At 33.2% G+C, this 12,823-nt stretch overlaps 1 protein-coding gene across 6 annotated transcripts in view; it reads left to right on the top strand.

Moving 5' to 3' along the window:
• Positions 1-12,823, top strand: part of LOC145662414 (USP6 N-terminal-like protein) — a 318,623-nt gene that overhangs the window by 253,422 nt on the left and 52,378 nt on the right. For all 6 annotated transcript variants that reach the window (XM_081727965.1, XM_081727967.1, XM_081727963.1 and 3 more), the window contains one exon: positions 3,986-4,265. In XM_081727965.1, coding sequence (XP_081584091.1) covers positions 3,986-4,265 — 280 coding nt within the window. The remainder of the gene's footprint in view (positions 1-3,985; positions 4,266-12,823) is intronic.

Raw genomic sequence — 12,823 nt, 5'->3', positions numbered from 1 at the left:
TCAAGACAGGAGTTGACGATTTGTTAATGCCTGCAAAATTGGCCTTCTTCAAGACCTTGGCAACAGAACTAGAGGAATTTTTAAAATCATTTCAGTCCTCCAAACCTATGGTACTGCTCTTGTACAACACACCTACCAACCTTGTTAAAAGCTTGATGAGACAATGTGTTCAAGCAAATGTTATTGAAGTGTGAATCAGTCAAGAAATTGATTTCATTGGATTTGGAAAATAAAGACATTTTGTTGAGATACAAAGATGTTGATGTTCGATTTGGGGCAAGAAAAGCGTTAATTAAATGTGGAGCTTCTGATCGGCAGAAAGCGGAATTTTCTTTGCAATGTCAACGGTTTCTAGTGGCAACAATCAAAAAGATCTTAAAGCGCAGCCCCTTAAAGTATCCCTTTGTTCGTGCCGTGTCATCTCTTGATCCAGAAGTTATTTTGAAGACGCCATCTTTGACTTATGAGCGCATGAAAACATGTATTCAGATCCTTCATTCCATCAATCGGTTGTCAGAAAATGTTGAGAGAGAGCAGTTGCTCAGTATATGACTTTATGTAGGTTGACAAAAGAGGAATACCGGAGAGTCTTTGAAAACTTTTGAGAAACTAAAGATGATCTGGACAAATTCTGGGCAAGTCTGCTTAAGAAAAACAAGAAATTTACTGACTTGTAGGTTATATTCAAAATTGCTCTTATCACATGGAAACGCAACAATTGAATCCGGTTTTGCAATCAACAAGATCGTGTTGGTTGAAAATTTGCAGGAATATTCAATTGTAGCACTGAGACAAGTACATGGTGGCACTTAATATGCGCAATATTCAGATCTCACAGGAATTAGTTAAAGCAGTTAAAGGATCTTAGACAAGATATGAAATGGCATTGGAAAGAAAACGTCATGCAGTAAAGGAGAACGATCAGAAAATTCAAATGAAAAAGCGGAAGCTAAAAGAATTAAATGACTTGAGAGGAAAAAAAGAAACGCTTGGAGAAAGCTCATAGTCTGGAAGCTGAAGAAATAGATACAGAAATCAGTAAGGTTATGCAAGACTTGTAGAATAAAACTACTTTAGTGCCGGTATAAGAACATTATATATTACGTTGTTTATTCTAAAACTAAAACGACAATAAAACAGTAGAATTGTGAATTTTCTTAAAATAAAACTGCGTGGATAGGGGAATGGCATGAACGATTGCAAATGTATACAGTGATGATTCTAAAGTTTTGGATATTTTAAATTTTATTTATTTTAAGTATTTATTTTCTTGTGACTCAATATTTAATTGCGATCGTTCGTTGGGAAGAAGAGTGGACATTCTTAAATATATAAATATATTATTCTTAAAATTTATGTGTTCACTTACTGTCAGTTTCTTCCACTAGACCTGGAAATTGCAAAATTAATACCTGGAAAACCTGCAAAATCAAAGAAATTGAGTTCAGTATATTTGTATGAACCCTGTGTTTAAGAATATTTACAAATCCATGATGCTTAAAATAATAATGCACGTATATATATATATTCCAGCCGGAACTCCTGGAACAGTTTTAAAAAACTTAGTACAAATATGATTTAAATATGGAAACAAATACTGTCTGGATAAGATCTCAATGCGGGGTGCGAAAGGATGACATGCAGTGTTAGTGTCGAATCTATAGTTTTTGATGTTGCTAAGATGAATAGTGACACTGCCGTTCTTGTCAAAGTTTAGTCCCTATCGGCATAGAAGTGAACTAAGAGAGTTGGAAGGGAGTGGGACGTAAAATAATCGAGAACAACCAATGTAAGTGTCAAACCCATAGTTTTCGGTGTTATTGAAATCAATAGACATACTTAGCACCGTTCAAGTTCAGATTCAACGTAAATGGCATGGGTTAAAGAAAACTTAGGGTGGGAAGGGGTTGACATGTAAAAATAATGGAAAATATGCGATATTAGTGTCAAATTCATAGTTTTCGGTTTCGTTGAGATGAATGACACTTCCTTTTGAATGTACAGATTTTCTGTTTTTCTAGATAATTTCAATGTTCTATAATATGAGATAATCTGTTTTATTTTATTATGTAAATAATATTTGATATACATGAAATAGAAAATACTGTAATATAAAATATGAACATTATACAAAGTATGAAATACAAAATTAGCAAGCATGAAATAACAAAGAATTTTGTCAATTCACTACGTTTTGGGAAGATGTAAATTATCTCGTTAACGGCACCGAAAACTGGACTCCGACACGAATATTGGTCGTTTTCGATTATTTTTGCATGTCACATTATCAACCTTCCCCTAGTTCACCCCCTTCACGCCGATGGGGCTTAACTTGGACTTGAACATCGTCGGAAGTGTTACTACTCATCTCGACCCTGAAACTATAAATAGGACACTAATATTGCCAGTTTCCGATTATGGTTACATGTCACCCCTTCCCACCTCCACCCATAGAACGTTGCAAAATAGATGACAGCACAAGCGTAAACACAATAATTTTATTTTTGTGTGCATTTTCCTTCATTCTATATCTCAGTTTGTCACAATTCTGCTAGGAATTAGTATATGAAAGGAGCAATTAGCTGCAAACTTAGATTTGTTTCTCACACATACTTCACTGCTCACAAAACAGTTAATATTTTACTATAAAAAATACATTCGATTAACTATGTTTTGGTATTCCCCTCGCATGTTGAATGTGAGAAATCAGTAAGTTCAAGAGAATGCGAGTTTTCTTGGAGAAATTTAGCACTGTTGTTGAATTAATTAAATGACTCAGGCACATTAGATTAAAAACGTAAAATATGAATAGTCACTTTTTGAATGTGCTGTACGTCAGCAGTCAAAATATTGTTTAATGCTATGTACTATAATACAGTTATTGCGTCAAGTTTTTTTGTATTTAATACAGAGATTCAAGTTGTTGTACTGCTTCTACGTTTTAGTGGAAAAGGCCACACTTCCACAAATAAGTCCTACTTTTCAATCAGAAATAAACATACGCAAGTAAAATTTTACGCTGCCTTTTTGTTGAATTGTTGAAGCACATTAGTTGACTTTGGTCCTAACTGCTGAGAGGGCATGTAACTCCATGGCCAGCAAAATTAATAAAATTCTCAAAGCTTTCCAAACGAGACTAACTATTAGGACAAAATGAACGATGAAAATGGATGACAGCATGTAGAAAATTTTTCTTGGAGAATTCTTAACCACTTGCATTTTCTAGTGCATGTGTCATTACTATTTGAGAAATTTTTAAAGTTGTTTCTGAAAGAAGAGCCATTAATGTATATACGTAATGAAAATGCTTTCACCCTTGTCACTAGTTTGTTAGGTCGCTTTGAAAACGTTTGTGACTGTAATTCAAAGTTTGTTGAAGAGCGTATTCAGACCAAATCCTTACCAAGAGTTAAATAATAACTGAACTTGAGGTAGGATCAACACTTTCTAGAGAAGGTGAAAACTTGAACGATCTGTTTTCTTGCATAGAATTAGGTTTTATCAGAAGCTCATAGAACATGCCTTTTCGAAACTATCATTGACCAATCCTGTTCTTAAAAACAGGTATTATAACTCAAGTGAAACATTGTCTTCTGCGGTCATTATTTCACTGAGCCAGTACTTCAGAAGTGGCAAGTACTTCTAAGTGAACAAATCTTTTCTTCACAAGCCCAAAGAATGATGAAGAATCCTCAAATGAGGGGGCAGCACATGAAGTTCTTTATGCTTCCAGAAAGAAAAGTAGCTAGAATTAATAACCTGTGGGCAAAACGATTAATAAACATATCAGCAAATTACGGAACTACCTCATTATTTAAAAAATAGTCGAGGTATGCAAGCATACCAGAAAGAATTATCCTACTTACTCCTACTTTCACCGAAAGTTTCTACTTTGTATCATTAAAAATCATTTGAATCTCTGCTAATATGTCATGCACTTATTACTGTGTAACGTTCTTTTAACCGAATTTATCTTTTTCCCCAGGAAATGAAGCACTTGGCCAGGCGCTGGTCGCCTGATATTCGTCAGATAGATTTAGATGTCAATCGAACATACCGAGATCACATAATGTTTCGAGAACGATATGGTCTGAAGCAGCAGGCTCTGTTCAATGTTCTGGGAGCTTATAGTGTATATAATTTAGATATTGGTTACTGCCAAGGCATGTCACAAATTGCTGCACTTCTACTTATGTATCTTAACGAGGAAGATGCGTTTTGGGCTCTTTCAGTGTTGGTGTCAGACAAGAAGTACAATATGCATGGTAAGTTAAATATTTATACTAATCTCTTTTCTTCTCCAGCTTCTGTACTTGACTTGTTTGTCTTTGGTCATCATTGTTATCCCATATATATCATGTTTATAGTCAAAATTCTGCAACGAAAGCCATGTCACTCAAATATACTTTACCCTCTTAACTGAAATATTATCTTCCCCATATATAGACCCTAGACCCTTAATTAATTAATTAGAAGTTTTAACAAGTCTTAAATACAATGGTAAGAGGAAAGTCAAATTTCATTTTCCTCTTCAAGTTCCGTACTCATTATTATTTTCGTTCATAACTGTAAATGCTCCCATGTTATAATTTTTGTATTGTACTCTTGTATTTGTTTTCGTTTATTGCATGCATTTAGCACTACAATACCTTTGCTTGTCCACCTCTACTTTTTTTTCAATTCTTTTATCTATTTATATCTGTAATATTTCGCTGGCTTTATCAATTTCTCATCATAGTTCGTTATTGAAGTTCCTATACATCTCAGTCCATCTTACTTCCGAACCGTCCTTTTCCTAATGTTCTTCTACATTCCTTCAGTTAGCTTAGCCTTATTCAGGTCCTCATACTCGATCGTTTCCTTTGCAGCTTAATGTACACAAAACTTAAGCTTCCCTCGCCGCCCATTGGTTCTTGTATTTCTTTTTATAAATTTAAACTGTTCGCTGTCAATTTTTGAATAAATTTATTTATTTTTACTTTCTCGTCTGGCGACTTCCCAGATTTTTAATTTCTTGTATTTATCTTTCTGACTAATTTTCAGGACATTTAACTTCAAATATTCACATTCATGATACATAATATCGAACAATTTATGTGGTACTTCTGCTTTCATCTATTGGAAATTTCAAGGTAAAATACCAATTTTCTATTGTACTAGGTGAACCAAATGCTCCCTATTCCACAAAAATTTATAATTGCCTTTTCTTGTATTTTTTCTGTTTTATCTGCTGTTATCTAGTATACTACGTTTCTGATTTTCCCCACAACACCATTAAGATTCCCCATTACTATTATGAATGCACTGCTTTTGCTCTATATAAATTTTCCATGTAATTTCTTCTGTTGTGTGCAAATTGGTCAGAACATGTCACGACACCATCCTTCTTTTCCTTAAATCTGACCATCATAACCATTTCATCTTCAAGTTGTACTTTAAGTATCTTATTTAGTCGCCTCACTAAAATTAATTCCAAGCATCCATTTCATTCGCTTATTTTCCAGGAAGAACATCTATAGTTTACCCCATCTGCCTTCACATATTTCTATCAAAATATATTAATTTACTACATCTCTTCGTTCAAATTTAAAATTTCTCTTTCTGTATGTATATTCTCAATCTGTTAACACTATTTGTTCTTTTCTTTCCACTTTTCGTTTTCTTGCTATTGTATCCTCGACTAGTAGTTTCATTAATGATAATCACTCTTGTTCAAATTACTTTTATGAACTGCAGTTTCTACATCCTTTACCAATCAGAACCATTCATATAGTTTGCCCGACACTTTCACAAATGTGCATATACTAGGTAAATTATTTGTGAGTTGTAAAATATTCATTTCTAACCTTAAAACTTATAGATCGACAAAGGGCATCAGATTTTTTTGAGAATAATACTGAATATCATTCGGTTTTTAGCGTAAACCATGAACATAAATATGTAAAATGCATGGTAGTTCCCTTGTTTCTGTGAACTGCAGTAAGCAATGTTCTTGTATATCTTTCCTTTACATAAAAACTATGTACATTAGATTGAGAAATACAAGAAATTAAGAAATAAGCTTAGAAGAAAAGCAGTGGATGATTGTCATAATACTATCAATTCTTCTAACTTTGATTCGTGTTGTTACTTTATTAATGAATAAGAAAGTAGAATTCTTTTATAAAAGAATGGTTGAAGGTTCCTTTTGTTTCTGCAGCTAGCCCATGCTGGTAACAACCATAGATCCTATTGTATTTTTTCTTTCCTTTTATTAAATTCTGTATCAATCATACAATTGGTTTATTATGTTCCATTGTATTATGGGATGTTAGAGATACCTCCGGTCTCCCCTCTTAATTGAAAAGTTACCAGTTATGTAAATATACTGTGCATATCTATACGAGGACGGGAGAACATGACGTATACATTTGTACATTAAACCAAGTTACAACTTACGAATTAAATTTAAAATACTAGTGAAAACGATATATCCTTCCTAATTATATATAAAACTACATGATCTGACATAAATTAAAGGGGTACTTCCGGTTGACGTGGAAAGTTAAAATTTGGGGTATTAGTAGCTCTCCGGGACTAACCGACAGGAAAATTACCAAAAATGAATATTATTATTAACTTTTAGGGGGTCTATAGGGGGGGGGGGAGAATTTCCTCATGTTACTTAAATGGGTCTTTTTTTGGGCCTAAAATCTCATGTTTTAGGTACTTGGAATTTGAATAAAAACTTGAAATTCGGTATGCTTGTACGTTTTCGTTAGTATTACCATAGTAAATCAGTAAAAAATAAAAATTTCTAACTTTAGAGTGGTTTTATGGGGAACTGAAAAATCTTTCCTATGTTATTTATATTTATTTATTTATTTATTTATTTAACAATCTAACTCCAACAGGGACGATCATCACCAATTATAGGAGCTTTTACTACAATTGATTTACAATTTAACTTATAGTTAAGCAAAAAGAAAAAATACACATAATATACACAAAGAATTTTACAAAAGAATATAAAAGATAATAATCATAAATATATAAATACAATTTTACATACACACATTTATATATTGTTTGATAAATAGTTTATATATAAATACTTCACCTTCACACATATAAACATACGTTCTACACTGTTTACATATTTACCTTTCATATATATTCAAAATTTGCAGCTATGTATTAGAATTAATTTATATTTTTAATGCGTTTTGCATAATAATATTGTACTTGTTAACATTGAAAGTAAAATCCAAATCCTGATTTCTTACCATGTCATTGTAGTTGCTTAATATTCTGAACAGTGGTGAATTTTTATGACGGTTCGTCTTAGGTATTTTATTTACGAAAAAGTTCCGTGTTCGTAAGTTACATTGACCTGCATTAAAGGAAATCTGTTTTAAAATGTCCCTACTTTCAATGTTTCCATTCATAAGTTTATAAAGAAACATTTGTTCATGTAATCTACGCCTTTTATGTAACGGGATAAACTGAAATTCCTGTAATATTTCATTATAAGAAATTCCCATTCTATACGATGAAAAATTATATTTCTTATAAAAAAGGAAACGTAAAAATTTTTTCTGAATATTTTCTATTTGTCTCTGATAAGAAGTATAATTCGGTGACCAAATTATAGACCCATACTCCAGTTTAGTTCTAACAAGATTATAATACAACAGTTTAATAGCCTCTAAATTTGTAAAGTTTCTTGTGTTTCTAATAACGAAACCTAGTTTTTTATATGCTTCTGCCATAATAATTTGAATATGATGATTAAACGACATCTCACTATCAAAAACAATACCAAGGTCTTTAACTTGATGTTTCTTTTCGAGTTCAACATTATTAAAAAAATACTTGTAGTTCTGTATGTTTTTATAAGTTCCAAACCTTACATAATGACATTTCTTTACATTTAGTTTTAAATAATTATCTTTACTCCATTCAAATATGGCATTTATATCTTCTTGTAAATTTTTCATATCACTTTCTTTTGAAGCTATTTTATATAATTGTATATCATCAGCATACATTGTACATGTAGAATATTTTATTTTTGCTGGAAGATCATTTACATATATAATAAATAATAGTGGTCCTAAATTTGACCCTTGCGGTACACCTGAATTCATATTATAATAGAATGATGAAGCTTGTCTATATGCAACATATTGCTTCCTTTCTGAGAGATATGAGGCAATTAAACGTAGGAAAGACCGATTAAGTCCAAAGCTAGATAATTTGTTTAATAAAACATCATGATTTATTTTATCAAATGCTTTGGTGAAATCAAAATATATGCTATCTATACATTTTTTGAAATCTAAAGCCTCATATATATCTTGAGTAAAATTTATAAGGTTGGTAATTGTCGATCTACCTGGTATAAAACCATGCTGATTTACACTTATATAACTTTGCACATGATCAAATATTCTTGCATATATTATTTGGTCTAGGAATTAATTCGTGCGGGTGGACAAGAGATGGCGCAACGAACGGAGCGTCCCACAATTCCGTGTATCCACACATGTGTTGCAAACCCCTGTCATCGCGTATCGTTCGTAGTATAGGGCAGTGGATTAAAGCGTCAACAACACCAGTTTGTAGTTAAGTGAACATGGCGCAATTTGTGCCTGATAAAGTGTTTTTGCGGGGTGTCCTGCTGCATTACTTTAACATGCAGAAAAGTGCGACTGAAAGTCATCGTATTTTGGTGGAAGTGTATGGTGACCATGCTCTAGCTGAGCGAACGTGTCAGAAGTGGTTTGCACGGTTTAGAAGTGGTGATTTCGGCTTGGCAGACCAAGAGCGAGCTGGACAGCCAAAAAAATTTCAAGACGAAGAATTGACAGCATTGCTCGAGCAGGATTCGTGTCAAACGCAGGAACAACTTGCAGCAGCATTAGGCGTTGATCAAACAACAGTCTCCAAACGCTTGAAAGCCATGGGAATGATTCAAAAGATGTCACATTGGGTTCCACATGAATTGAAAGACAGAGACGTTGAAAGACGAAAAACCATTTGCGAATTGCTGCTTCAACGACAGAGCAGAAAGGGGTTTCTGCATCGAATTATTACGGGTGATGAGAAGTGGATCCATTACGAGAACCCTAAACGAAAAAAGGCCTGGGTGAAACCAGGTGAACCAGGTCCATCACAACCAAAACGAGATATTCACTGTGCAAAGGTTATGCTGTGCATATGGTGGGATATGAAAGGTGTGGTGTACTATGAGCTGCTGCAACCGGGTGAAACTATGAATGGAGAACGTTATCGACGACAATTAATGCGTTTGAAGCAAGCTCTGGCCAGAACACGACCAGAATGGGAGAACAGACATGATAAACTTATTGTTCAACATGATAACGCTCGCCCACATGTCGCAAAACCGGTCAAAACCTATTTAGAAAATGTCGGATGGGAATTTTTACCCCACCCGCCGTATTCACCAGACGTTGCTCCTTCGGACTACTACTTGTTCGATTGCATGAACAACGATTTGATTGGACAGCAGTTTACTTCTTCAGAAGATATCGAAACATGGGTCTCTGACTGGATCGCTTCCAAGGATGAGGACTTCTTTCGCCACGGAATCCGTACATTGGCTGACAGATGGGCGAAAGTGGTGGCTAGCGATGGACAATATTTTTCTTAAGGTATTTATGTATTTTGTGTTTGTACTACAGCTTCAATGTGTGCGTACCAACCGCACGAATTAATTCCTAGACCAAATATATGTTCCAATATTTTAGCTGGGGCACAAATAATGGAAATAGGTCTATAATTTTCAATCATCGTATCATTTCCTTTTTTAAATATGAGTGTAACTCTTGATGTCTTCCATATATTCGGAAATGACTCTTTCTTAATAATCAAATTGTATATGTAACATAAGGGATATCCAAGAATATCCGCACATGCTTTAAGTATATAAGGAGGAATACCATCAACACCGCAGGATATCCTTGGTTTCAATTTCTTTATTGCTGCTTGGTATTCATCTACTGTAATTAATTCTAAAGTAAGTACCTTATTTGCTTGCATATAATTACTGTTGTCATCACAGTTATAGCTAGGCTTAACATTTGAAAACACAGACTTAAAATAATTGGCAAATTCGTTAGCTATTATCTTATTATCTGCTAATTCCTTTCCATTCACAGTCATAAGTTGCGGGCATGATTTTTTATTTTTATTGCATTTAATAAAGTTCCAAAATGTGCTAACATCACCTTTAATATACATCTCTGAATTCTCTACAAATTTTTTATATGCTTTAGAGATCATATCTTTCAAATTTTTCCTAATTTCTTTAAATTTGCTTGAGTTATAGACCGAATTCTTTTTGTGTTTTCTGTGGTACTCCTTTAATTTTATCATCTTAATTATATCATTAGAAAACCAGCATGGATACAAATTTGAGGAACTACAATTCTTTTTTGGAACTTCTTTTTCGAAAATATTATATATGGTTGTATTGAAAAAATCTACTGCTTCGTTTACATCATCTATATTTTCTATCATTGACCAATTAATATCTTTTAATAATTTATAAATTTCATAAAAATTAGCTTTCTTAAAATTTAAAATTCTAGTTGTAGTTTTATTAACATTTTTTTAACAATTGTATTCATAACTTTAATGTGAAGAACAGGGTGATGAACATCAGGATTAACAAGACAATTTTCTTCATTGGACACTTGTACACATGGTAAATTAGTTATTATTAAGTCAAGAGTCCGATTGTTACAATTCTGAATATTATTTATAGATTTTAAATTGTTTAAATTTATAAAGTGTTGCAGTGCTCTATAGCTTGGACCCCCTTTCATTAAGTCATAATTTGAATTAGTTATTAACGGCAAATTGAAGTCGCCTACAATAAATAAATTGCCATGGTACAAATTACAGAAATCTTTGAATATTCTGAAAAAATTGTTATAGGTATTAACACTAGACGAAGGAGTAAAATATACACAAATAAACCAATATACTTTCCCATTAATTATTAACTTTATCAATAAATGGTCAAAGTCATTTGTTTCAACAAGTCTTTCCTCTTTTGACATTATATTTGCATTTATTGCAATGATAACTCCCCCTCCTCTTTTCATACCAGGTCTATCACATCGATACACATTATATTGCGCAGTAAATAGTTCAGAGTCAAATACACCATCCTTCAACCATGTTTCTGTTAATATAATTACATCATATTCATGTAAACTAGCTATAAGATTAACCCTAAATTCATCACATTTCGTATTTAGGTCCCTAACATTTTGATAATAAATAGATAAAATATGAGAACTATCCATTTTACATCGGAGTTGATATATCCTCATTTGTTTTAATTACAAAAATTTTTCTATCTTCTGCAAATTTTTCTAAGTTTAATATTTCCCGAGTAATCTACCCATAAAAATGCATAATTTTTTTCTTTCTGTAGTTTCCTGGCTTGTCCAAATAAGCGCTTTCGATATGTTGTTAAACTATGATTAATATAGACTGGGAAATTATTTTGAAATCCTATGTCATTCGTGTTTAAATTTCTCTTAACTTTCCGTTTTTGCATAATTTTGTCTTTTATATCACGATTTACAAATTTTACAATAATACCCGGATATGTCTCGTTTGGATGTTTCTTTAATTTATGACACGCATCAATGTGTTCTAGTTTCACTTCAACGTCAAGCGCTTTTCCCACATTTTTCACAATTTCACGCGGATACGGTACACCTTTTACACACCAAAATTATTAGGCACTTCCTGTAGGGCTAAAATGATTTATATTTGACATGATTGTAGCTTTTCAGGCAGAAAAATTGCCAAAAGTGAATATTTTTAATTTTTAGGGAGTCTAAAGGGGAAATGAAAAATATCGCATATTATTTAAATGGGCCTTTTTTTTGAAACCTATAATCTCATATTTTAGGTACTTGAAATTGAAATACAAACTTGAAATGCTGTATACTTGCATGTTTTCGTTAGCGTTACCTAAGTAAACCACTAAAAAATAAAAATGTCCAACTTAGGGTGTTTTTATGGGGAACTAAAAAATATTTCCCATGTTATTTATATGGGACGCCTTCTACACCCCAAAATGTTCAGGCACTTCCGACAGGATTAGAATGATGAATTTTCTCATGATTGTAGCCTTCCGGGACTAACCTACAGGAAAATTGCCAAAAGTGAGTATTTTTTTAATTTTTAAGGGGTCTAAATAGGGATAAAGAAACCCCCATGTTATTTAAATAGGCATTTTCTTGGGATACAAAATCTTATGTTTTAGATAGTTGAAAAAGGAAAATAAACTTGAAACTCGGTAGAATTGTGCGTTTAAGGTGCGAGGCCATGACAAATTCAGTAAATATGAAGAGCAAATGTACGAAATTCACTGTGTGATACAAAGGCTGATACATAAGAGATGCGAGGCCGTAGGTCGAGCAAACAGGAGGGGAGGGCCTGGGGGCGGCGGGGTGTATATATATATATAGAACGAGGGTAAGTCAAAAATTATCCGCAAATGTAGCTGCAACTTTTCTTACATTGTTCATATTCACCTCTGTCCATCTTTATTTTATTTTATTGATCCTAATTCCTCCATTTGTCTTCCTTTTGAAGCAGATAAATTACGGCCGCTCCATTACAAGTTTGCACCAAAGTGGAACAACCAGCAGTGATCCGGTTTTTGTGGTCGGAAGGTGTATCAGGGGTCACAATCCATCAAAGGCTTTCCGCACAATACGGGAACAGTGTCCTGCCGCAACGAAATGTCTACGAATAGATCGAAAAATTCAAAAGTACGATCATCTACGGCTTC

This window comes from Thermobia domestica, chromosome 10, assembly GCF_964235325.1.
Source record: "Thermobia domestica chromosome 10, izTheDome1.hap1.1, whole genome shotgun sequence".
Classification (NCBI taxonomy): Eukaryota; Metazoa; Arthropoda; class Insecta; order Zygentoma; family Lepismatidae; genus Thermobia; species Thermobia domestica.
The sequence above is the reverse complement of the archived record's forward strand: the minus strand, read 5'-3'. Positions and strand labels throughout refer to the sequence as shown.